The sequence below is a fragment of the Xylocopa sonorina genome, chromosome 3 (genome assembly GCF_050948175.1).
Source record: "Xylocopa sonorina isolate GNS202 chromosome 3, iyXylSono1_principal, whole genome shotgun sequence".
NCBI lineage: Eukaryota > Metazoa > Arthropoda > Insecta > Hymenoptera > Apidae > Xylocopa > Xylocopa sonorina.
In genome coordinates, this window is record NC_135195.1 from 9,078,800 (window position 1) to 9,103,689 (window position 24,890).

Consider the following 24,890-nt stretch of genomic DNA (forward strand, 5'->3'; position numbering starts at 1 on the left):
ATCATACTCTTTGCAAATCTTTACTTCTTTTAAAGTATTTGTTTGATGCTCTAGTGAACGCTAAATGAAAATTACAAACTGTACATAGTAATATTAAACAAAGAAGGAAATACAAGTCCTGTTCAGAATGTTTACGAAGACGACATCATTGTTTTCATTATATCTATCTAAATATTACAGTAAGTATATTTATATATATATATACATTAAATCTGCTTTTGCCGAAAAGTATACAACTAAGGTGTGTACTGTATATCTCTTATGCTTATAATATTATTAATATCACGCTAAAAATAAATCTACTATAACGATAATTTTATTAATCGTGACGACGTGGAAATAACCTAATCCACTATTGTAATTTCAACGAATTGATCCAAGCTCGAAAATTCACCATCGTCTGTTTTGGTAGTTCAAATTTGCTTTCAACGAGACATATGCGTAGATTTTCAAATCAAACAAACTTCCCGAACATCAATCAATAATTGATTGAAACAAATAAAAAATCGAACAATTTCTAGTTTCTTATTTTTGTCTATAATTGATTACGAAGAAGCCTAAATAATCTTGACAAATTCCATTACAAATTAGTTGTTTCCCTAAAACGCTAGAATAATTTACAATCATCTTTGTTTATAAATATATTATGCACGATTACTTAAAATATTTGTTCATATTGTCAGAGTAGATAAGCAATGAATTCTTTGTGTTACGTTGGTGGAGAATATCTGTGATAAGGCCAACAGTAATGCGGTGGAGGTGGCGGCGGCGGTGGAGGTGGTGGTTGAGTCGCTGATACCGATGGATGTTGTGAACTTGATGGTCCTGACGGATATAGATGATGAGTGTGATGTGAATGGTGAGGATGACAATTTGTGGTTGTACTTCGGGACGATGGAGACGCTTCCAATGTGACACCGGCTTGAGCCTGACAAGCCATCATTAACCCATGAAAATCGAATTTGTAAGCATATCGTTTCCCATGTACTTTGGTCATAATATTCTTGTCGTAGTAATATCTGCAAAGTGAATCGTACACATAATGATTAGCATTAAATTCGTAACTAGATATCGTGCAAAGACTTTGTTCATTTTTCCACAGCAATGTTCGAGTTGTGACATTTGTACGCGTGCAATAACGTAGTAATCGTAAGTGGATTCAGTGACATCGCATTAGCCAGTAGATTTGGAAACGCTGAAAGGAGTGCGCGACTGATCAGACAATGTGCTTAGCTGAATCTATTTAGTTATCTAAGTAGCACAGTCGTCGCGCACGTCGACGAAAATATAAAGTATCGCAGAAACGTTTATGAATATCTGAAAAATCAAAGTCGTGTGCCAACTATATGTATAGGTAAAAGTTGTTCAGTATGATAACCTCTTTGAATGATTTTCAAATCGATAATACGGTTAAGTGAGAAGATTCGCGTCGATACGTCAACAAGATATTCACGCTTATGTTACCTGAGTGCACGCGATAGTTTGTCGTAGTTCATGTTCGGTTTGCTCTTCCGTTCGCCCCATCTACGTGCGACTTCGTCCGGATCAGTTAGTTTGAACTCCCCGTTCGAGCCCTCCCACGCGATGCAGGACGAGTTTGACGAATCCGAGAGCAGCTCCAGCAGGAATTGCCAGAGTTGAACTTGTCCGCCTCCGACCGCCCCGGAACCACTGGCTCCAGCTGTCGACCCAATCAGCGAGCAAGTTCGCTGAAGGAGGCTGAACCTCTCTGCGGGCAAGAAGCAGAAACACGCATGCACCGACGACCGTGGTTATCTCGAGGTCGATTCGTTGAAACCTTAAGAGAACAGCGATGGTTGCAACCGTCCACGTTCTCGTACTTTTTCTCTGTTTTTTTTCTTTAAATAATTTATCTCGCGTTTTTTACCGGTGCTCCTTTTGGATTCCTCAAATTCAAATTAAATCTTTGAAATAAAAAACACTGCGGTAGGTACGAGAAAAGAATCTTCGCGGCTATTTAAAAAAAGCAAAATTAGCGGTTTACGATCTTATGAAATAGAACGTAATTGATTTCTCTTTAACCAGCGTAAAAAGAGCTAAACTATATATAATATATGTAAAATAAAAGTATAGAGAGAGAGGGGGGGGGGGGTGGAAGAATTTCGCATGTGAGTCCATGGACAGGTACAAATATGTGACTTACTAGCGGGTTTAATGTGTACTTCGTTATAGTGTTTTATAGATTACGAAAACTCCAATATTTCCTTGCGAATAGATTAGAATTTACAGTGTACTGTTATTTTATATTTGGTATACTAATATATCTACACCGTAGATAATGAAAACAACGTGAGGCAGTAATAAATACCGTTGTAAAGTATGGCAGCTGCCGAAGGATGGAATCTGGTATCCTGCTGAAGATGTAACGGATGTGTTTGAATCCTCCACATTACGCGTCGAACGATTTCGCGAGCCTAATCCTTCACCGCATGAACCACGGTGATCGGTAGGCTCAGTGTTAATCTCATTACGAAGGTACGTAATGCGATAATCATTCTTCTATACTATGCTTAACTTTCAAGTTTTCTTAATGAAAGCACAGATTCACTGTTTGTCTTCAAAATAAATTTGTCACAAATCGAAAGATCAGCATTTAAAAACGTAACATTAAAGTTTATGATAGTGTCACTAAATATGTACAAAAAAACCACACGGATACCTAAGTGCAAAAGGATAACGATGAGTCAAGATAAAAATAAACATTTGTTTTTCTATATTCGACTTATCTTTGTTATCTATTTTATTATTTTATTTGTATAGCGGCTTTTATCTTTTTTTAATGTTCCATACATTGTACAAAACATTATATGTAAACACTACACTTAATTATTATATGTATACTTTGGAATTCATGACAACTTAAACTTTCCCGCGATAACGAACATGTTTTTGAACGATCATTAAACAAAAACGATAGTTAGAAATAATAGAAAATATCACATAATTCACATTTCATACACGCACAAATTGATGTACATACAGGGACGTGTCACATGAAATTTTGATCACCGGTGTCGATAAAACGTGAGTGCGCAAGGAATAAAACGTTCTAGACGGTGGACAGAGAGTAACTGAGCGACCTTTGCCCCCGGTGATTTCAGCCCTTATCGCCCCCACTCCAACTTTCCTGGATGGAATACTTTTACACCTCCGTACAGTATACGATCTTACCTCTGGCTTCAACTACCTTCATTACCCCCAGGACCAATGTCAGTAAGCATATTAAAATCCGTTATCAAGTTTGGTTTATCGAGACTTATAATTTTTTTTCTTTTTTTTCTGAAAGATTACACTTTCCTGTACAGATTCTTTCACTTCTGGAATATCGATAGTCATGATTTTTGAAAAGAAAAGACAGATTTTCTAACAAATTTCCATTTTTTTGATGCGCAATCCGATGCAAGCATCATAAGTATCTCCGATTCATTAGCTACGTAAACCTAGTTTATAGAGTAATTGCTATTGATTTAACGCCATACCAAAAGCAAAAATCCTGGCAACACAAATTGGATGCATCATACATCGGACTGAAGTGATAGTTACACTTGACCCATTGTCCAAGCCTATCTGTCTAAGCGGTTATTGTTGCGCCTTCAGAGAAAAGATGAAAGAATATCTTAGGCAAAGAGAGCTGTCGCAGGGTACGATTTCGCTTTTGGCAGGTTTCATAGCGTGAAAGTTTCACAGTGGCGCACGACGGTGACGCGTAAAATTATCCCGTATATGGCAGAGATTCGGGGGATGTTTCGCGCTCATCAAGAAAACAATATAGCCGCACCCTGTGGCGAGCTTACCATCCCAGGCCCGTTAAAGTTTGCTACCCCCTCCCGTAACAGAGCAAGATGGGGATGGGAAGGATGGAAGCGGTTACTACGAGGCCGTAACCCCAGGGTGGCGGTGCCACCACCTTTTCCGCCGCCCTAAACACTCGATGGTTTATTCATGAGGGCTCTCTCACCGCGATAACACTGATTCGTTTAATAAACGGCCGCTGCCGGGCGCGGAGTGGGCCCCCAAGAGCACCTACAACGTTATTCAAACGGACAATATATCTCGGAGGCTTACGCTGCCAAGACTCTGCTCTTCTCGCTTCGAGCCCGACGACCAAGAGGCGGATCGCTCTTTTCATCTTTTGCGAACGTGAGCCAACTCCGCTGTAACTGTCGTTCTTCGTTCGCTCGCGCGAAAAGGACGGAATAACTTTTGTTTACTTCTAGTATTCTCTTCGTACATTTTCCTCCCTCTTTTTTTTCTTATACTTTCGAAGGTTTTTCTTTTCTATCAATTCGGGACAACATTGATAAATTTCTTAAATATTTAATGATTAACGCAATTAACTAATATGAATTAGATGCTATTGGTAAGAGAAACGTTTGGCATTTTTCTTTCGTCAAATCGAAAACTTGGAGAGGACAAAGACGAACGGTGGGAGAAATGAGACTATTATCGACGACGATATTTATTTTTCTACTGGACCCTTCTTATCTCTAATAGATCGCGCCCTCGTTAAAGCCAAAGATAAGGTCGGAGTGCTCGCAAGTGGACTAGGATCGCCCCTGGGGAACGGTTAGTCTCTTCCGGTCACTTTCAATCCAAACCTGGACCCCTATTAACCTTTTCTAAGCTCCACGGATTCTGCGTCATTTGGATTTACTGCGAAATTGTAGCGATAATGCTTACATCGACTTTTGCGAGTTATGGATAAATGTCACCTATTCTATGGTTTCGTCACGTTTGCCTTCAAGTTTGAAAGTCAAGCAAACAATATGCGTGTAATTTGTTAAAAGGTATTATCGCATCACTTTTTGTTTTGTACCGTATATATCTTTTCCATCTTAATGTTTCTTACTTACCATCGATTTGTTCCTCTTGCAATAAATTCGGCGTTTGTACGCCGGTTGCTTGGAATTGAAGACAGCCAAGGTGTCGAGCCAAAATTTTTCCACCAGGAATGGTTCGCCAATAGTCCGATGACAATTTTAACAATTCTTTGCCGGTCGATGGAAATTTAGTTGCGTTCGGTGCTGGTTCTATGGAAAATGCACGAGTGCACCATGAGATCCATGATGCGATGTGATTCGAGTTCCATTCCGATGGATCTGTATAATAGGTAATATCAATTCTGAACATTAATTTCTTAATGTTCATAATATTTAGCGCGATCTTTTAATAATAATATTAATGTTAATAGTATTGTAATGGGTATATCACTTTTATAAAGCTAGTTACCAGATGGGACCATCACGGGTTCCGGTTCCATATCGTCTCCTTTGATCGTTGCCTTTAGTGCGGTATTTAATCGGTTCTTACATCCACATCGATCCTTAATCGATGACATAAATTTCAAGCTTGCTCGCGAACGTATTGCCAAATCTAGCATTTTTTCCCTATATCTGTACGTACAATGCTAACAAAGTAGACAAAAAGTGGACCACTTAAGAATGAAGAAATTTGCAAGATTTACATTTAAAGCATTCTTCATCGAATGTATCTCTTTCGCAGATCCGACAAACGCGCGCTCCATGTTGCTCGGATATTATTCACTGGTCGATTGCTCGTTTCGAATCTGATCTTTCGGCCGGTTAACATAATCTTTCGTTTCATTTTCGTGAAATCGTCACGTGGGTTTGCTGTTCATGAATGTGACCAACGATGCTTGTGGTCTCCGCAATGTGTTGATGATTCATCGACATGTGTAATAGGTCCGAAGCCGTGACCGTTCGGTTTTAATTATACAAGTCTTATGTTTAGGAACCGATATTCTTCTTGGAAATAAAAATTTGATAATTTGAAAAATCTTCATACTTATTTTTTCAATCTTTAATTCAATCCGATTGTTTATGTCGTAAAAGTGGTCCACGATGTTCTGCTCCTTTAACTTTCTAATTAATCGCTTGGCCGTAAATAGGTAGACATATAGGTTCAAAAATGTATAATATTTATGAAAATTTTCTCATGTAAAATCTTATTTATCTTTACTTCTGTCCTAAATTTTATTTCGTGTCCACTACTTTATACTTAGATCCTCCTACTTTTCGGAATTCCTCTCAAACTATTTTCGTCAAATTTCAATCATTCCAAAATACTTTTAGGTAACGAAGCAGCATGCATAGCATGCGCTTTTGAGATCGACGTGACTTGCGCATCGGTCGATTCATGTGTTTCCTTGAAGTCAGCCGGGTGCGTCATCCGTGCTCACCGTTTTCTCCGCTGAATCCTTGCAACGCTGACCCTATCCCGCGTCAGTTTCAAACGAGAAACCAGGTGAAATGGGCTATCCGCTGATCGACGTTATTTCCCCGGATGTAACTTCTCGGAGGGCACACAATCGATGAATCGAACACATGTGAAGACTAATCGTATCATATACAGTTACGAGTTCATTTTTATCTTGAAAATACCAATGTGGCGAGATACTTTAGACTGATGTAAGTAAAATTAAAAGCACTTACAAAATTTTATGTTTTATAATCTTTATATATCTAATAAAGTTACCATAGAATATCTACGCTCTTCTTATAAGAAATAATACGTAAAACTGAACAGTATAACTGTATTTTTTATAAATATCTATGTACACATTTCATATTTACAGACATTTTATTTGTACAAACGTAGAGAAACATAGAAATGCGCACTCTGAAGACATAGAAAATACTAATTCACTGTATGTTAACGATCCACATTGATTCTTTCTAGAATTATCTTTATCCAGTACATTGATAAAATCCAGGATTCAAACGAATTGCAGGAAAGGTTTCAGTATACTTTGTGCGATTGGAAAAATGATACGATATAAGTCTGGCATGAAGATTCACAGATGTTGACGTTTCACACTGTTCTTCATTGACCATTACTTACATCATAGTTTCGTAACCGAAACTTCTAAGAAAATTCATGCAACACACAATGTAACACTTAACGCAAGCAACAAAATGTTCTTCCACCAACTCTTCCTCTACGTGCCTTCAACGAATAAAACTGTTAACTGCGAATCGGTAATTGTTTCCTCGCGAATAAGTACGTGTAGCGTTCGGTGTAAAAATCCTGGTGTATTTTCCCCAGGCTGTGTCGTCACGTTCCAGACGAAGACTGTCCGTGAATGGAGTTGATGCTGGAGATCCGATTGGCGGAGTACAGATTCCCGGAACCAAGGAGACCGGTCGGTTTCGGGGCGTACATCGCCAACCGCTGAATCACGTCAATCGGCCATCTTTACCTATTTTTTCTTCTCCTTCTTATTTTTATTTCAGGAATCAGACGAGCCAGCCTGACCATGTGCGATGTAACCTTTCGAACGGGCTATCTAACATTACTTTTTCCCCATCGTAATGCAGTTTTGCGATTCTATTGGCCCCAGAATGAAATGGATGATTATTTTTTTATCAAACATACGAATATTTAATGGATATAATTGAAAATTTAATCCGTATGTATTGCTTTTTGTATTTTTTTTGCAACGAATTCTTACGTCCTCGTGTACCATGCATGAACACAAGTATGCGTATTACTCACTTGTACGAATTTAGTCAGCCAGATGTAACAAGATCTTCTGGTAAAATTAATCATATCCGCATTCTATATGCCTCCTAGTTTTTGTTTATGTGATTACTAATATTCTTTGAAGAAAAGGTGGTCACACTTTACTCGTAATAAGGCTTTTACCATGAGAAAAGGGGCGAGAATACAGACCAGTTCTGTGGCTCACTATATTATAACAGTATATAATATGAATTGTATGACCAGAAATCGTGTGATCTATTGTAAATTAGTGGAATATTGAACTTCATGATTTCGAAACCGTGAGATCTATCATTGCCCAGTAGTAGATAATAAATATGAAAGCTAAAATACATAAGCTAAGAGATATGGAATTTTGCGATCTTCGATTCGAATGCAGAATCTGAAATCCATGATCGCGATGACATAATTTAGTGTAATGTACCCTAAAGTCATAGTAGAGACACAGAATTTAAAACTTCATAGTCATGAAGTTATAATACCGATCTAATCTACCAGAAGGTTTTTGGACCTTCAAATTCCATTAATAACGTTACATTTGAAATAGAAGGTTTTTCCATTGGAATTGATAGTTTTAATTGAAACTGTTGAGTTTTAATTCAAACCGTATACAGATATAAGTTTTACCCAATGCTGATCGATAACATTGGAAGCGATACGGAAATGGTAAGGGGACACTTATTAATGCAGTTTCCACAAAAAATTTAAGAATATAAATCATTATTCAAATCTTATAACTTTTCAGAGTTTATGTAAGTGCATTTAACTTCTGAAGAAATATATTTTAAAACATGCAATATATCATTATTTTCAGTTGAATAGCACATTTAACCCGCAACTCGTATGCTGCAGAGAACACGTAGTCAGCTGTGAACTGTCAAATTTTTGCATTGCCGCAAATTTGTTCATATTTGCAATTTATCTGACATAAAAATATTACGGTAAGAAGCATAGTTATATAGATTTTGTTTTATTTATTTAGCATGAAAAATATTTAATAAAATTTAGCATAAGGTGTGATGTATACAAAAGTGAGGTTAGGAATACGTATGGATAAAATAGTAATGTATTTATTGCAAATATAATTGTAGCTTTTGTGAATATAGCAAGAAAAGTGATGCACAATGTCTCCTGACCCTACACAAGAACCTATTGAAGAAACATTAAATGTACCAAATTTACCTCTTGATCCTAGAGGAACAAATGAGTCAGATAGTGAAGACGATGATGTAGGAATGGCAGGATATGTACTACTCTCTCAAATTCCTACAGATAGTGATCCAATATTATATGAAGATGATGTATGGTTATTACCTAGTAGTATTTTCATATTCAAATCATAAATCTTTAAATCTTAATTAATTTCGTAGGATGATGAGTGGATATCTAATGCAGGTGAACCCAGTCAAGTACTAAGAGCACCAACATTAGAAGCGCAGCGTGTATGTATTTTTTAAGCAACAGTGTTATTTCATTTATTGTTGAATAAAATACTTTATATCTTGTACAGGATTGTATATCAGAAACAATAGAAGTTTGGTCACCTCCTTATAATCGATCAAACATAGATATGGATGCAGATAAAATCAATCAAGTGAAATCTATGATGGCATCTTTCACTTTACCAATTACAGCAATTCCAGAATGGGCTAGAGCTATATCAGAAGAACAATGGAAGCAACAACTTATCGGGCGTATTAAAGAAATGCAAAATAGGGAAAAATAAATTTAAGTATTTTTAATTCATTCTTTTACATGAAATTATGTATATAATTTTGTATATCATTTCATTTTTCTTTAAATTATAATTGGACAGTCCATTAATAGTAGTGAAATTTCAAAGTAAGTAAATTCAGCAGTATATGTAATTATAAACAATAGAAAAGTTTGAAATTATGTAAATCGTGACAAATAAAAGTATTTATTTTATCTTAATTACATTGTAATCAAAGTATCTTTTTTAGAGGACTGTACCTGATATCTTATTGTCAATACACTTCACTTTATACAGTCACTAGATTGTTATTTGTTGTGGTAAATGATTATATGATATGATACTGTATCAGTATATGAAATATGATACTGATGATACTGTTCAATGTATGAAACATGATTCTGTCCAGCCATACATTGTAAAGACATGCATCATTGATGAATTTTAAACAAAAACACAATGATGCTTCTATAGTTCGAGATCTGCACTAATAGCGGCAGCTTTTGTTGGATTTAATTTCATTCTTAAAGTGGCAACATCATCTTCTATTCTTATTAATTTTCGAAATTTCTGGAAGGAAAGTGCCATTTAAATCATTCACAAGTGTCATATATAATGTATAGGATTTTCAAATCAAGATAAAGAAGTGTTTTGAAATAAACACACCTCAGAGGTAGTTCCAGATGTTTTGAACCAGATATAAATCATGTATCCTGGAATACATAACATTGAGGAAAGACCACAAAGCCATCCTATCATATGACTCCACCATGGATACTCATAAGTAAGATACTTTACCGGAACGAATTTGATTATATTAAAAGTAAAAACACCCTAATTTGAAATGAATTTGTTTGAACATTATAAATACAGACTAATAATATTATATTTAATATCAAATTTATGTCTTTTACCACACAAATAGCAGGAGTAGTAAACGTCCAGCATATTTTCCACCAACAGCATGGATAGTAACCAATCATATCACGAATTCCATCATAGAAACGATTTACGCCGAATGCCCATGAGACAGCAATGGATTCAAAAAATATTAGAAACAAGAGACAAAATCCGCTTATGGCATACGAATCTAACAGTTGAAATACATACATTCCACCCTGTAAGTATTACGAAAATACTTTGTCCGTAGTTTGCTTATATGTATGTAACGATAAAATGTACTTACTTCCGTAACGCAAAAAAGACCAATAAGATACGAAATAAGACATACAATTGCTATGAATATTTCTTTTCGTTTTCTAAGAAGACGTGGCCATTCATCTACTGCAGCTGTTATGAAGCCTTCAACTGTGCAAAACTGTAGGGCATAATAATTAATCAGTTTCATTTCCTTTTCATTAAAGTATCTTAAATTACCTGACTGTCTAAGCCAATAAGAATAAGCATGAAAAAGAATAAACAAGACCAAATTGACGATCCTGGTAATTCCAGAACTGCAGAAGGATAAACTAGAAAAGCTAAACCTGGACCTGTAGACAAAATATTTACAAAATTAAAATATTAACAAAAAACGAACGGAAGGGCATAATTACCGGAAGCTGCTACGTCCGCAACGGCTTTTTGTTGCTCATGAGCCATGAAACCAACCACAGAAAATATAACAATACCACTAAGCATACTGGTACAGGAATTCACTGTACAAACGATGAGTGCATCCCTAAAATAAATACGAATTCATAAATTGCAAATTTGCCAGTTATAAATTATCCCCAATTAATTGATTAAAAAACAAGTTTTACAAACTTGTAAACGTTATTGTTGAATTTATTGTAACTTCCAAGAGCAATTAATGCACCCAAACCCAGCGCATAAGAAAAAAATATTTGTGTTACAGCATCTATCCACACCTATGAGCAATATTTATCAAATTATATATGATTTTATAATAGCAAAAAGGTAGCCATATTTAAATACCTCGGGATCACTGAGTTTTGATAGATTTGGTGTTGCATAATATTTTAGACCTTCTATCGCCCCTGGAAGCGTTAATCCTCTTACCAGTAAGACCGATAATAAGGCATATGGAAATAATGACGTGAAGTAGACAACCTGTAAAAGAATCAGAAACCAACAACATTTAATAATTAAACATGTAATTATGGGAACTTACTTTTCCAGTCCATCTGACACCTTTCCAAATACAGAAATAACACAGAATCCACACAACAGCCAACGTTCCCGCTAGTTCCCATCTTATCGAGCCTATATTCTCTATACCGTCAGAGATTTGAAGAGTTCGCCTCCTATTTAAAAAGTATGTAAAGTATTTATTATAAGACAAAAAATACGATAATTTGTATTATCACATGGACTTACTCCCAAAATTCTTTTACCGGATCCTTCAGTAAAGTGTGACTTAAATTACCAATCGAAGTGGAACATATCGTATCCTCGTCTTCGGGCCAACACACCGCTTCTAAACGTTCTGAGGAAGTAAGGCAGTAACGCGTGTTCCAAGAGTTGCCGCATGTTCTCCATGGTACATCTGTATGCATACTTAATTAGCGTTAAAAGGATACCAATTTTTGTACAACTTTATTAATATTTTACTTCATTTTCGTACCGATTCGTAAGGAAACCAAAAAGTAAAAAAGAGCCCACGCCAAAATAATGATATAGTATATATTCGTCCAACAGGAGATAACACAAGTGGCGTATCCAATGCCTGTTTGTAAAAAAGTTTAAAAGTGGAATAGCAGTTAAGTAGCGTCACAAAATTGATTATTAATATGAACCCTTAAAAATCGGAGCTATCTTATAGACACCCAGTCCGCCTATAGTCATCATCTGTCCTAGAGACAACTCCATTATGAACATGGGTACTCCAGCAAGTGCGAGAGCGATAAAGTAAGGGACCATAAAAGCACCACCGCCATTTTTGTAACAGAGGTAAGGAAATCGCCATAAATTTCCTAATCCTATAGCCAGTCCTACCACAGAAAGGATGAATTCGACCTTTGAAACAGATAAGAATTATTCCGACGTTAAATGTTAATTTTCTATCATATTACAGTTCATAGTGATAATTTCCATATGATCACCTTACTGCTCCACGTTCCTCGATCCGGCAATGTTTTAATTTCTCTAAAAGCGGAGGATTGCAAGCACTGAATGGCCTCAAACCGGAAATCTTGATCTTTACCGCCATTTGAGACTCTCAGGGGTGGTTCGGCGAACAAAGCTTTCAACTCTTGAACAGGATTCACAGGCTTACGTGGCAGAGGACTTGTGGACCTGTCTACCTTGGGCAATTTAGAAGATCCACTCGAAGGCATTATTTTCTATCTCAAAATATGAAGCTGGTCGAATTCACCTCATCCTATCAAATCTTGCTTCAATCTGTAAGTAAAAATGGATTCTCGAAGAAAGCTGTACAAAAATTCGACGAATACCAAATGTTTGGTCTAGATCTCGGTTGTTCTCCTAAAACAAAGATTTATTCTTTGTGTTCCTTTAATCAGAACGAATGTTGACTTGAAATAAGTCTGTAATAACCAGTAAATGAAAGATAACTCGATCATTTCTGGAGAACTTTGAATATTCAGCGGTCATCGTCGTTACGTGAGACACTTCTGTACAAGGGTCTTGATGATGATGGATGACAGACAACGAGCCACTTCCGGGAATCACGTTTGTCAAACGTTGTTCCCATCGGGCAACCTTGTCCTATTTTAGATTAATCATCGGTGAAAGAAACGATGCCACCGGAGATCATCGCACAGAACAACGAACTGCGATCGGCAAACGTCTAGCCACAATAAAATCGTGACGATTTAAATTTCCAATTTGCCAAGTAGGAGGTAGAAAATTATTCATCCGCAATTCTGTCGTTCCATCTTAAGTGCTTGATCTGCGCTTGCTAAATTATGGTAACAATTCAGAAAAATATAAGAAACAAAATGTTATCAAATATAAACAAATTCACCTAACGACTATCATTAACAGATGGGTGCAATGTCCTTTTAATGATACTATCCTCGGTATAAAACAATTTACAACTTCTACACTTCAATTGTGTAATAAGCTCAATTGTATGGTGGCTGACTTGAACGAACGAAGATAAATTAATCTTCAGAATATTTTCAGTTAATGTTAGAGTATCATTTCTAATGATTGTGTCAACATAAAACTATAACAATAAAGATACTTTGTACAATTTGTAACGTTATCATAAGTAAGGATAATGAATACAAGAGAGATCTTTAACATTAATTTAAAGTAAACGTTACTTCTACGTAAAATAAGAATGAAGCCTGTTTTTTGAAAAAAAAAATTGAATGTATCAAAGAAGGAAACTTCGCATTTGTATATCCGCATTCATTACTTTAGAAAATTGATCATTGTAAAAACAATTTGATGCGCAGAGAAAACAAAAAGAGAAATCAAAACGGAAGGGGAACCATACAAGATTTTTTAATCCAGAAACATGAGGCGGCTTTGTATAGACGCTATGTAAGCACTGAGCGAGTAGAGTCTGACACTGTCAACGGCCGTGGTATCGCTCACGGAAAAGGATATGTTTCTTTCATTACACGGTTCAAACAATGTACGTACGTGCACAATTTCACGAGCAGATTTGAACGAGAGTTCCACTGGACCGATATATCAATAACAACCGTGAACGGTGTGAGTGAAAGAGATTTAGCGAAGCTTATCTTGTGTCGGCCCGTGTCGTTACGTTCACAAATCGCGCGCACAAAACGAGTGCTGAGATTTCTACTGTGCCCTACAGATCTACCCCACAACGGCGTTCAGTCCCCCAAGCACCAACACACCTATCGTTTCATTCAACAAATTAGTGCCACAGTGTCACTCTATATTTAGGTGCACTATGTGAATGGTGAGAGAGCCCCGAGTTCGCTAATAACCGATTGACCACAACGATGGCTGCGAATTACTCCCTTCTCTCAAGAGTACATTTAAAATGCACTGTACTACACTTGATCTTGACTTTATACTACACAAATCGGTAAATTAGTTGAAGTTAATGTACCCTTTTACTATTAAATATTGATTTTATCACATGATTTGTTATGATATTAATTTATAATCGAATGGATTTATTGTCGTTAGGTGCTAGCATACTTTTAATTAATAACTTAAAAGAAAAGTAAAAGTAAATAGTGTATTATGTTTTTCCAAGGGATGAATAGAACAAAAGACAAGATTTAATATATGCTGAAGATATAATTGATAAATAAAAATATTCTGAAATAAAGGTACGAAGACATTCGAACAGCATTGATATCAAAGTCTAAGAGAATTACACATTGAAATATTAGAATAATGAAAGACGGAAATGGGTTATGAAACAATAATAGCAGGAAACATTTCAAGAATTCTCTCTTCCGGATAATTATTACAACTCTAAGGGTACAAAACAATTTTTTATCTAATTCAAATTAAAGAATATGTGCAAAAAGCGATTCATAATATAATAATACTTAGTATGTGCCATATATATAATAAATATACCACACAAAACATACAATTTGTACTAAACAAAGCTATAACTAGCTCTTCCACGATATTGAAATATTTATGTACTAAATGAAATGCAATACTCACATGAAATCGTTTCATTGCGCGACCAAATTTTATTAGTCTATAAGTAGCTAAATACTTAAGATGTTCAAGAAAGCAATTCCATTGTAAAATGATTAGGGTATGGTACAAGAATGCATATTTAATTGAATATTATGCAACATTTAAGTTTTTAGTAAAAACTGTTTTACAGTAAGTAGCTAATTCATTTTTAAATGTTCACATTCAAACTATTGAAGGCAAACTAGAGTCTTAATCACGTGACCACACAGTGTCGCATTTTACTTCCGCTTCGCGCCAAACACCGGTAACGGCATAAAGTAGTAGATTTCAGTAATTTTGCAATATAAGAAGAAATTTAATAATAATCTTAATACAATTTTGTTATCGTAACATAAAAATGGTTGGAAAAGGGAAAATGTATGTGATAAAGCGAGGTGAGTTGCATATTCTATTATTCTATTATTATATAGAATAATTTCAATTATGTTCTATCACGAACTTACTTCTTTATAACATTCAAACCGACTTTTTTTAATTATTAGATGGACGCAAAGAAGATGTTCATTTCGATAAAATAACATCCAGAATTCAAAAGTTATGTTACAGTTTAGATATGGATTATGTGGATCCTGTAAGTTTACTTATTAATACATTATTTATTATTGTACTTAAATTTTATATTTAATATTGTATCATAAATTCTACTTGTTCTTTGTAGTCTGCAATTACTTTCCGAGTCATCAGTGGTTTATACTCGGGTGTTACTACAGTCGAATTAGATAACCTTGCAGCTGAAACTGCAGCAACTATGACTACCAAACATCCTGATTATGCAATATTAGCTGCAAGAATTGCAGTCTCTAATCTTCATAAAGAAACAAAGAAAAGTTTTAGCGGTACAGTAATAAATAAGTAACACTTTTTTCTTTTCATTTTTGTAGTAGCTTAATATCTTATTTTTGTTTGAATTATTTTCTGTCATTTATAGAAGTTATATACGACTTGTATCACGTAAAGGAAAAATATACAAATAAACAAAAACCTGTTATTAGCGAGAAGTATTACAATATCATACAAAAGAATGCAAGTAAATTAAATTCTGCAATAATTTATGACAGAGACTTTAGTTATAATTACTTTGGTTTCAAAACGCTTGAGAGAAGCTATTTATTAAAGATACATGGAAAAGTTGTTGAAAGGCCTCAGCATATGTTAATGAGAGTTGCAGTTGCTATCCATGGTGAAGATACTGAGAAAGCTATTCAAACTTACAATTATCTATCAGAACGTTATTTTACACATGCTTCTCCAACTCTTTTCTCTGCTTGTACTTTACAACAACAAATGTCCAGGTATATATTTTATAATTCAAATGAAATGTACTTGTATAATTTAACAATCTAAAACTGATTCTTTTTCAGTTGCTTTCTATTAACAATGTCTGATGATAGTATTGAAGGGATTTATGATACATTAAAAAGATGTGCACTTATTAGTAAATCAGCTGGTGGTATTGGACTTAATGTACATTGTATTCGAGCAAGAGGTACACCAATAGCTGGTACTCTTGGTGTGTCCAATGGATTGATTCCAATGATCAGAGTATATAATAATACAGCTCGATATGTTGATCAAGGAGGGAATAAAAGACCAGGAGCTTTTGCTATATATTTAGAACCATGGCATGCAGACATTTTTGAATTTTTAGATCTAAAAAAAAATACTGGTAAATTAGGAACCAATTATTTTAATTTTTAATACTTACATGATCTTATATACTAGTCATATATCTATCTGTAATTAACAGGTAAAGAAGAGAATAGAGCAAGAGAATTGTTTTATGCTTTATGGATACCTGATCTCTTTATGAAACGAGTTTTGGAAAATGGTATATGGACTTTAATGTGTCCACATGAATCTCCTGGTTTAGCTGATGTTTGGGGTGATGAATTTGAAGCTCTTTACACACGGTAAATTACCTAATACATTAATGAAGTTAAATATTTTTTTAATGGACATTTGTAATACGTTTCCTTAGATATGAGAATGAAAACAGATATAAACGTCAAATTTCTGCCAGAGACTTGTGGACAGCTATTTTGATGGCTCAAGTTGAAACAGGAACTCCGTACATGCTTTATAAAGATCACTGCAATCGTAAATCAAATCATCAAAATATAGGAACAATCAAAAGTAGCAACCTGTGTACCGAAATTATAGAGTACTCCAGTCCAGATGAAGTCGCCGTGTGTAATTTAGCTTCGATCGCTGTCAATATGTTTGTAAATCCTGCTAGTCAAACATTTGACTTTCAAAAACTTCGAGGAGTAGCAAAAATTGTTACGCGTAATCTGGATAATATTATTGACATTAATTATTATCCAATTCCAGAAGCAAAAAAATCAAATTTCAGACATAGACCTATAGGTAAATACTCTGTTATATTAAGTACGTACAAGCTGTAATATATATTAATTTGTATTAAATATTTATCATACATTTATTTTAGGTATTGGAGTTCAAGGTCTTGCAGATGCATTTCTTTTAATGCGATATCCATTTGAAAGTGAAGAAGCACAAAAACTTAATATCCAAATATTTGAAACACTATATTATGGTGCTTTACAGGCTAGCTGTGAACTTGCTGAAGAAAAGGGTACATATGAAACGTATGAAGGCAGTCCAGTTAGCAAAGGAGTGAGTAAATTAAATAAATAAATAAGATAAATTATAAAACTTAATAAACTTTTAGTTTACTGGTATAAAAACATTCCAATATATTAATTATTAATACATTTTTAGATTTTACAATACGACATGTGGAATGTTACTCCGACTGATTTATGGGATTGGGCTTCTTTGAAAGAGAAAATTGCTAAGCACGGAGTTAGAAATTCATTGTTAATTGCACCTATGCCAACAGCATCTACTGCGCAAATTTTAGGAAACAATGAATCTATAGAACCGTACACCAGCAATATTTATACAAGAAGAGTTTTATCGGGAGAATTTCAAGTCGTAAATCCACATTTATTACGAGATTTAACTGAAAGAGATCTCTGGGATGAAGATATGAAAAATGAAATTATAGCAAATAATGGTTCTGTTCAAGTTAGTACCTTATTTACCTTTATTGTGTATAATTATTGTAATGCATACGAAAAACAATATTACTTATAGTACTAACAAAATATATGTATTTTATTGTAGACTATTGAACGTATACCGGATGATCTAAAAAAGCTTTATAAAACAGTTTGGGAAATACCACAAAAAACAATTTTAAAAATGGCAGCAGATCGTGGTGCCTTTATAGATCAATCGCAATCATTAAATGTTCATATTGCTAAGCCAACAACAGAAAAATTGACTTCGATGCATTTTTATGGGTGGAATATGGTAAACAATTTTTTTTTATTAATCTTTTTCGTTATAGCTAGTATAATTTTTATTTAAACACAAAAATACTTTATCGTTCGCAGGGTTTGAAAACAGGCATGTATTATTTAAGAACAAAACCAGCAGCACATGCACTTCAATTTACAGTTGATAAGTCAAAATTACGAAATACAAGCATCACAAGTGCCAATCAGTCTCTTAATTCTGAAAATGAACACGATGAGGAATTGAATACATCAACAACGAAAAATGGTTGGTTGCAAAATCAAAGTAATGACGAATTAGATATTATATTCGCATGCTCTCGCGAAAACGGAGATGCATGCATGGCCTGTGGATCATAGAGAGAGATGTTTACGATGATACCTGTACTTAAATTATAATTTTCATTTAGAAATGTAAGTGTAAAGTATTTTTTATTTTTATAAGTATTATACTGTCAACTGTGCCTTTTGTAATATTGAATGTTATTTGAAAAATCTGAAATAAAATGTTCCACCTTCAATTTTATATATTGCGATGTGCACTTTTATAGATTTTGAGGGGAGATTAACACTAATGAAGATTACAATTTGAAGTTCCCCGCAGAATGAAATAATTAACTAAATATAAATAATTGTTAATCGATATATTCGTTATAAAATACGTCGTTATGACTTTTTATCTATTATACGCAAACGCGTGATAATAGTTCCGTATGAAGCATATATTGAAAAAAACATGGTTGTATACGAAAATGAATATTTTCATATATATGATAAATAACATAGGTATTCGAACGTGATAAAAATTTACGCATCGCATGGCACTTCAGGCAGAACAGGCGCCACAAGTCTATGTAGTGTACCTATGGCTATAGTTAAATGTTCAGGAACAGCGTCACTACGGTAGTCAAATGAAATGTCAAAATTGTAAGCGTGAGGTACTGTACGCAGTTGTGTATTAGCTAACTGTCGGATAAATTTCATCGAATATCCAGAGTGAATATATCCATTTCTGGCTAATTTGTAAGTGATTCAGCGTCGAGGCAATTAAACATGTAATGGTTTTGCTTTCTGATCAGAGAAACGTAAGGAAACGTTGATAAAAGTGATCGTCTCTGAAACGAATTTGGACAGCGATGCCCAGCTGATGCGTTTTAACATATTTGACAGTTGAAATTGCGTAATTGTTGCCAGCATTTTCTTATGAGCCTTCTTATGCAATTTATCTAAATCGCCGTGTTAGGATGGCCGATTTGGATGACTTATTTCATTTAGATCAATACGTAGGCCCAGAATCACTTGCAGAACTATGTTTCCAAGTGATCTGCAAAAATTTAGATATTATCTCGGTAAAGGATAAGCATGGCTATCGAAATCTTCTGAAAGGAGTGGTTTTCCCAAGCGAAATATGCGATAAACTTATTGAGTACGTTTTACGAAACGAGCCGAACGAGGATCACAACAGCTTCTTTACAATTTTCAAAAATGTGTGGATAACCAAACTTAAACGCGTCAAAGTCGTGGGCTCCAATATGACTGATAGTTCAGTACAAATCCTTACAAATCACAAACTTGTGAAATTAGAACTTACAGATTGCCCAAATATAACAGCTCAATCTATCGATTATATAAACGCAAATTCAGAAAATTTACACACTTTAGTATTTCGTGGAAATTCTATGATTATTCCACTAACACTTACTGGTAAGAGCTCTTCGTTATCTATTTTTGGTTAAATAACTACGAATTTAATACCAATGACTCCTGGATATAAGTTTTTTAATTGTATAGTTTTAAAACCGGAATGTTTTACCATTTAAATATTGACAAATAATACATAATAAAAAATATTGCTCTCACCAAATGAAGAAAATTATTTCTATTTGTTTTCTATTTGGAATTTCATTATTTACATTAGTATCTTAAAACTCATTTATTAAAATTGTTATTATAATTAATTATCAATACAATTAAACATATTGAAGTTCATACATCATATATAATGTGTGAAATTTTAAGCCTGAGATACCGCAGTCAGATATTCTTATCCCCACTTAAATTTGGTTAAGCTATTTCTAAAAGATAGTAGTAGCACTTTGTTATTTATATTTTCTAGTAATATCCTAGCATACAAAGTCTGCCAAACTTGATTATGTTGTTTACCATTTAAACTTTGCTTTACATTGTTATTTACTTTCAAGTATATAATTTCCCAGTTACGTTACTATTGAGATTAACTACAAATGTACTATACAGTTAATTATATTTTTAAAATTAATATATATGATGTATTTGTATGTATAAAGTATATTTAAATAATTTTTAAATTTTTCTCTTTAATTGTTAGACTACCAGACACAAGGATATGTGTTTAAAACACCAAATTTACGAACCTTGGCTTTAGAGTGCGTTCGAATCTGTGCTCCGGAATATAATATACTTTTATCTAGATTAACAAATTTAACACATCTGGATTTGTCGAATAGTTTTGGTGTGGGCACTTTTGATTTTTTTCATTTGGTCCCCAACTTAGTGTCATTAGTTCTATATAATGTTAATATTACTTCTCAAGCACCAGCTTTTGTTAACAATATTTGTCACTTGAAAAATTTAAGGTAATTATTTATTTATTTCTTATCATATCAGATCATTCCACAAGTAATGTAAATATACTTAGATATTAAAAAATAATGAAAAGAAAATTGGAAAATGTATTAAAACACGAATTAAAAAATTGCTAGAAGAACAGTGGATAAACAATGGATCTTGATAATTTACTTAATCAATAAATTATTTTATTGCATTCTTTCTCTCTAAAATTGAAAAGTATCTGCATTATGTGTGGGATGAGAGTTAGTAACAAAATAAATTATTATATTCAAAATTTGTAAGTTATAGTTTTTGCGATTAGGCATTTGGACATTTCTCAAATCAAACCACAGGATGGAGTATTTACAAACCCTGATGCAATCTTATCTGATATAGTAAATGGTTTGCCTCAACTAATTTCTTTGGACATTAGTGGCACAAATTTAGCAGGAGTAGACATAGTAGACCGTGGAATGCAAACAGCTGAGCATTCCTTCTATTCTGACATATATAATAGCAATCTTTGTGATATACCAGGTTTAATTTCAAGAGTGGATAGACCTTTACAATTTTTGGGACTCTATGGTGCAAATGATGCACCTTGCAGACGACGTAATATTCCAGCAAAATTGGTAAATAATGGAAGTTATACATATATATACACATAACATAGTAGATTTGCAGAACTTATATACATATCATAGTGATTTAAGAAAAATTCTTAAAAAGCTATTAAGTTTTTAAGTACAATGCAATTAGAAAACAGTAATCATTCAGATGAACATTTTATATGTTGCAGTGAAACATAATTTATTTTTCATTTTATAATCATTATACATTTTTAAATGATAGATTGCAGGAAACGCGAATGAAGATCAAATACTGGTTGCAGCTCATGTTTATATGAATAACAAGGAAAATTTAATGTTAAGAGTAATGAGCGACTTATATCACATGTATAGATATGAAAACTGTCACAGAATGGATCAAGCACTTTGTGCAGTATTAGAAGCTATGGAAAAGTATCCTACTCAGAAAGATATACAGATATCTGGAAGGTATAACAACATAATGATCTACTAAAATAAATATACATATTAAATAATTTAATACAATACATATTGTTTATACTTATAGTGCAGCATTATTTTATATCGTAAAAATGAAAGAAAAGGGCGAACTAGAAGCCAGATTAAAAAAGAGAATTGTTCGTACCCTTCTTGTTGGAATGTGTATACATAAAAATGAGGAAAGTATGATGCGCAATGGTTGTCTAACGTTATACCAATTCCGATTACCGCAAGATGTAGTATGTATCACAATTGTCGCTTAAGAAGGTATTCGTTTGAATTAGATCAAATGAATCGACTTTTTCCTCTCTTCTTCATTAATACGAAAATCATTAAGTATTCTACTGTAAGAATTTTTAAGAAATTCGAAGTATTAACAAATTTATATAGTTTTATATACATAAATATTATAAATATTTAGCATGAAAGAAATACTTCATAAAAATTATTAATTTTGGTCGAATACCCTCTTAATAGCAATATCAGTCATGTTATAAAATATATTATCAAATATAAAAATCTTCTCGTTTCAATTATTACTTATGTTTTACTAGATGTCACACTATGAATCATTGGTGAAACTACTTTTGCATTTAGCTAAACATGCAGTACAAGAAAGTTATGTACAACGTATTGGAATATTCCTTTTGGGTACATTGGCATGTAAAGTCTCGGGCAGAGAGAAGCGTCTGTTAGGAAATTTAGGTTGTATTAAAACGATGCTTGAATTAATACAATACAGAGTGGAGTCTCGAATATTTGATGACGTTATGGAAGTAGCATGGTCAACTATGTGGAACGTAACTGATGAAACTCCTATAAATTGCCAACGATTTTACGAAGAAAACGGCATGGTGTTATTTTATAGATGTGTGATGGTATATGTTATTAATTTTATTTACCATAATGAAAAACTTCTAAATTCTATGGTCTTACACATTTTATTTTTATAGCAATATCCTCGTAAGGAAGAGCTATTAAAAAATATGATGGGATTACTTGGTAATGTGGCTGAAGTACAAAGTCTTAGAGTAAATCTAATGCTACAACCATACATGATTGTTTTTACAAATTTAATACGCACTGTTCGTGAAAGCATCGAGGTGTTTTATAATCATATATTAATAAGTGTATTAATTAATAATATACATTCGTTCGTTGACATATGCAAAGTATTCATTCCACGTGATTTCTGTACATGCAATTTTTATTTTGTTCACAGTAAAAATGTTATAATGAATAGCAAACCGCGTAAATCCAAGAACGAATGTATATAATAATTGTATTTTTATAATAGTTACAGTAGTTTTTCTGCTGTTAGGTACCATATAATGCTGTTGGTATATTAGCTCATATAGCTTCCGATGGTGTTGACGCATGGACAATAAGAAGACCCACTCGTAATGCAGTTCTTGAACTTATGGTTGAAGCAATTGAACGATGGGACATATCTTCAGAACGTAACATTAATTACCGTTCATTTCTACCATTATTACGCTTAGTAGATATATATCACACACCTCAATGTCAACATTGGGCAGTCTGGGCTCTTGCTAATCTTACAACTGTTTACCGTAAGTGTATACTACAAAATTTAATTTTGTTTTAAGCACAATAATTTTCTTTCTCCTAAAAAATTCGTAAATAAGTTAAATTTAGAGTGAAAATGCAATATGTTTTACTAAAATTATTATTTCTTTAACAGCACATAAATACTGCATATTAGTTATACGAGAAGGAGGCCTTGAAAAATTAAATACTTTAATCGCAGATCCAAGACCGTACGAGCGTATAAAAGAGCTTGCTCATATTGTAATTGAAAATTGCTGTCATTATAGTAGCAATTCCAATGACATGAATATTGATTCACCTTTAGATGAAGACTACATATACAGTTCGGACGGTTGAAAATTGACTATCATTATTATAATTTAAACGTAACACCGTTAAAAGTAGAGTGTTTTATATCTGTGAAAAAATTCTATTATAGAAATGCGAGTAAGATTATAACAACATGTGCTGAAATGTTTGTATGTTTGTTTGCTAAATTGTAAATTTTAAACTAAATGCTCAAACAAATCTTACTCGTACTTTCACATAAACATTTCATTGCATATTTTATTTATTACATGTTCTGAAATATGTCATGGACAATGCGTGCAAATATATTAATGTACTAATAATGGCTGACAGAAGGATATTAATTAATTAACATAAAATATTTTTGATGCCCATAATTGATTGGTATAAGGTGATACCGAAATTCAAACACATTTTTGGTTAATGTAAATAGCCACGCTGTTTTATAGATAAGAACAAACTAGAATTAGACTGAAATTATACTTATCTGTTTAAATAATAATAACGGATTTAGGTTTGACATATTAAGTTTACATTAAGTTTCTTACATCTCTGTGTGTATTCTTTGTAGATATTTGTATCATAAATGACATTTTCAGTTATCATCAAAGTTTATTTGATGTGAAAGAAACTTAAAATAAAACAAATCATATTAAAACTTTATGTAAATAAAACTAATCAGATGAAATAAGATGAATTAGGTTTACAAATTTATACATCTCTAAGTACTGAATTAATAACGATGCTGTTATCAACTAAAAATTAAGTCGCGTAAAACGTATATTATTAACTTACACTAAATTTATAGATTTCAGTTAACTTACATAACTTTGACAAGAATCTGCGTGAATTATGACTTAGTAATTGTTATCGTAATCGTTATGTAACATTAATGTACGCGTGTAATAAACTGCAAGATTTCTTGATTAATGTATAACTGTTTTATGTCTAGCACAATGATGTAGAAAATTAATATGTTAATTCTTTATCCTTTGTCAAACCTATTATTTTTATCATATAGACAATTATCATATATTTTACTTTAACATTTGATAAAATATTAATCTTTTATCATATATATGCGTGTATAGAATACAGAATACAAGTATAACGGTCTAGTAAAAAATATGTAATTAATATTTTTAATATTACATGAAATAATTG

At 33.3% G+C, this 24,890-nt stretch overlaps 6 protein-coding genes and 3 long non-coding RNA genes across 12 annotated transcripts; 7 read left to right on the forward strand and 2 right to left on the reverse strand.

Annotated features, from left to right (window-relative positions):
• Positions 1-618: 618 nt before the first annotated feature.
• On the reverse strand, positions 619-6,436 carry LOC143433569 (DNA-binding protein D-ETS-6). Its single transcript, XM_076910933.1, has 4 exons — positions 5,251-6,436; positions 4,875-5,120; positions 1,465-1,729; positions 619-1,019 (listed from the first exon to the last, which is right to left on the reverse strand). The coding sequence occupies exons 1-4, from the start codon at positions 5,399-5,401 to the stop codon at positions 710-712; spliced, it is 972 nt and encodes a 323-aa protein (XP_076767048.1). The 5' UTR covers positions 5,402-6,436; the 3' UTR covers positions 619-709.
• On the forward strand, positions 2,117-3,246 carry LOC143422341 (uncharacterized). The gene is made up of 3 exons (XR_013101704.1): positions 2,117-2,145; positions 2,297-2,496; positions 3,004-3,246. It is a non-coding gene; the product is annotated as an uncharacterized LOC143422341 (long non-coding RNA).
• On the forward strand, positions 3,562-4,953 carry LOC143422339 (uncharacterized). Of its 3 annotated transcripts, XR_013101702.1 has the most exons (3): positions 3,562-4,161; positions 4,373-4,808; positions 4,936-4,953. It is a non-coding gene; the product is annotated as an uncharacterized LOC143422339 (long non-coding RNA). The 3 variants fall into 3 exon arrangements; XR_013101703.1 differs by having other exon boundaries at positions 3,565-4,161; positions 4,516-4,946; XR_013101701.1 differs by lacking the exon at positions 4,936-4,953 and having other exon boundaries at positions 3,565-4,161; positions 4,373-4,848.
• Positions 6,437-6,746: 310 nt separating the features above from the next.
• LOC143433484 (uncharacterized) lies at positions 6,747-7,426 on the forward strand. The gene is made up of 3 exons (XM_076910821.1): positions 6,747-7,019; positions 7,087-7,183; positions 7,275-7,426. Exons 1-3 carry the CDS (start codon positions 6,957-6,959, stop codon positions 7,424-7,426), a joined length of 312 nt encoding a protein of 103 aa, XP_076766936.1. The 5' UTR covers positions 6,747-6,956.
• A 942-nt stretch (positions 7,427-8,368) lies between these two features.
• LOC143433561 (male-enhanced antigen 1) lies at positions 8,369-9,477 on the forward strand. 2 transcript variants are annotated; one of them, XM_076910926.1, is made up of 4 exons: positions 8,369-8,483; positions 8,634-8,843; positions 8,913-8,984; positions 9,053-9,477. In XM_076910926.1, the coding sequence occupies exons 2-4, from the start codon at positions 8,667-8,669 to the stop codon at positions 9,266-9,268; spliced, it is 465 nt and encodes a 154-aa protein (XP_076767041.1). In that variant the 5' UTR covers positions 8,369-8,483; positions 8,634-8,666; the 3' UTR covers positions 9,269-9,477. The 2 variants fall into 2 exon arrangements, with proteins under 2 accessions (XP_076767041.1, XP_076767040.1); XM_076910925.1 differs by having other exon boundaries at positions 8,371-8,483; positions 8,649-8,843.
• Gat-1b (GABA neurotransmitter transporter-1B) lies at positions 9,442-12,552 on the reverse strand. Its single transcript, XM_076910924.1, has 13 exons — positions 12,319-12,552; positions 12,013-12,232; positions 11,841-11,942; positions 11,594-11,762; positions 11,388-11,520; positions 11,192-11,326; positions 11,021-11,124; positions 10,810-10,934; positions 10,634-10,746; positions 10,443-10,574; positions 10,171-10,374; positions 9,923-10,090; positions 9,442-9,826 (listed from the first exon to the last, which is right to left on the reverse strand). The coding sequence occupies exons 1-13, from the start codon at positions 12,550-12,552 to the stop codon at positions 9,725-9,727; spliced, it is 1,941 nt and encodes a 646-aa protein (XP_076767039.1). The 3' UTR covers positions 9,442-9,724.
• LOC143433562 (uncharacterized) lies at positions 10,590-12,427 on the forward strand. Its single transcript, XR_013103133.1, has 5 exons — positions 10,590-10,898; positions 11,112-11,535; positions 11,628-11,756; positions 11,915-12,166; positions 12,291-12,427. It is a non-coding gene; the product is annotated as an uncharacterized LOC143433562 (long non-coding RNA).
• Positions 12,553-15,112: 2,560 nt separating the features above from the next.
• Rnrl (Ribonucleoside diphosphate reductase large subunit) lies at positions 15,113-18,733 on the forward strand. The gene is made up of 11 exons (XM_076911077.1): positions 15,113-15,258; positions 15,367-15,455; positions 15,543-15,720; positions 15,813-16,176; positions 16,246-16,550; positions 16,632-16,794; positions 16,863-17,251; positions 17,334-17,521; positions 17,627-17,935; positions 18,035-18,223; positions 18,307-18,733. Exons 1-11 carry the CDS (start codon positions 15,222-15,224, stop codon positions 18,565-18,567), a joined length of 2,472 nt encoding a protein of 823 aa, XP_076767192.1. The 5' UTR covers positions 15,113-15,221; the 3' UTR covers positions 18,568-18,733.
• A 711-nt stretch (positions 18,734-19,444) lies between these two features.
• LOC143433549 (protein zer-1 homolog) lies at positions 19,445-24,663 on the forward strand. Its single transcript, XM_076910904.1, has 9 exons — positions 19,445-19,911; positions 20,555-20,822; positions 21,119-21,428; positions 21,649-21,854; positions 21,934-22,105; positions 22,421-22,744; positions 22,820-22,969; positions 23,188-23,440; positions 23,572-24,663. Exons 1-9 carry the CDS (start codon positions 19,452-19,454, stop codon positions 23,772-23,774), a joined length of 2,346 nt encoding a protein of 781 aa, XP_076767019.1. The 5' UTR covers positions 19,445-19,451; the 3' UTR covers positions 23,775-24,663.
• The last annotated feature ends 227 nt before the right edge of the window (positions 24,664-24,890 follow it).

Excerpts from the sequence above, each read along its gene's own strand:
- Gat-1b (XM_076910924.1), bottom strand. The coding sequence starts at position 12,552 with ATGCCTTCGAGTGGATCTTCTAAATTGCCCAAGGTAGACAGGTCCACA. Across the intron at positions 11,125-11,191 it reads CAAAACTCAGTGATCCCGAG|GTGTGGATAGATGCTGTAAC; the intron begins GTATTTAAATAT and ends TATTGCTCATAG. Across the intron at positions 10,935-11,020 it reads TTCAACAATAACGTTTACAA|GGATGCACTCATCGTTTGTA; the intron begins GTTTGTAAAACT and ends TATTTATTTTAG.
- LOC143433569 (XM_076910933.1), bottom strand. The coding sequence starts at position 5,401 with ATGCTAGATTTGGCAATACGTTCGCGAGCAAGCTTGAAATTTATGTCA. Across the intron at positions 1,730-4,874 it reads GCAAGAGGAACAAATCGATG|AGAGGTTCAGCCTCCTTCAG; the intron begins GTAAGTAAGAAA and ends TCTTGCCCGCAG. Across the intron at positions 1,020-1,464 it reads AAACTATCGCGTGCACTCAG|ATATTACTACGACAAGAATA; the intron begins GTAACATAAGCG and ends TTCACTTTGCAG.
- Rnrl (XM_076911077.1), top strand. The coding sequence starts at position 15,222 with ATGGTTGGAAAAGGGAAAATGTATGTGATAAAGCGAG. Across the intron at positions 15,721-15,812 it reads AACAAAGAAAAGTTTTAGCG|AAGTTATATACGACTTGTAT; the intron begins GTACAGTAATAA and ends TGTCATTTATAG. Across the intron at positions 17,936-18,034 it reads CAAATAATGGTTCTGTTCAA|ACTATTGAACGTATACCGGA; the intron begins GTTAGTACCTTA and ends ATTTTATTGTAG.
- LOC143433484 (XM_076910821.1), top strand. The coding sequence starts at position 6,957 with ATGTTCTTCCACCAACTCTTCCTCTACGTGCCTTCAACGAATAAAACT. Across the intron at positions 7,020-7,086 it reads AAACTGTTAACTGCGAATCG|GCTGTGTCGTCACGTTCCAG; the intron begins GTAATTGTTTCC and ends TATTTTCCCCAG. Across the intron at positions 7,184-7,274 it reads TCCCGGAACCAAGGAGACCG|GAATCAGACGAGCCAGCCTG; the intron begins GTCGGTTTCGGG and ends TTTTTATTTCAG.
- LOC143433549 (XM_076910904.1), top strand. The coding sequence starts at position 19,452 with ATGGCCGATTTGGATGACTTATTTCATTTAGATCAATACGTAGGCCCA. Across the intron at positions 20,823-21,118 it reads TGTCACTTGAAAAATTTAAG|GCATTTGGACATTTCTCAAA; the intron begins GTAATTATTTAT and ends TTTTGCGATTAG. Across the intron at positions 21,855-21,933 it reads GATATACAGATATCTGGAAG|TGCAGCATTATTTTATATCG; the intron begins GTATAACAACAT and ends TTATACTTATAG.
- LOC143433561 (XM_076910926.1), top strand. The coding sequence starts at position 8,667 with ATGTCTCCTGACCCTACACAAGAACCTATTGAAGAAACATTAAATGTA. Across the intron at positions 8,844-8,912 it reads CAATATTATATGAAGATGAT|GATGATGAGTGGATATCTAA; the intron begins GTATGGTTATTA and ends TTAATTTCGTAG. Across the intron at positions 8,985-9,052 it reads CAACATTAGAAGCGCAGCGT|GATTGTATATCAGAAACAAT; the intron begins GTATGTATTTTT and ends TATCTTGTACAG.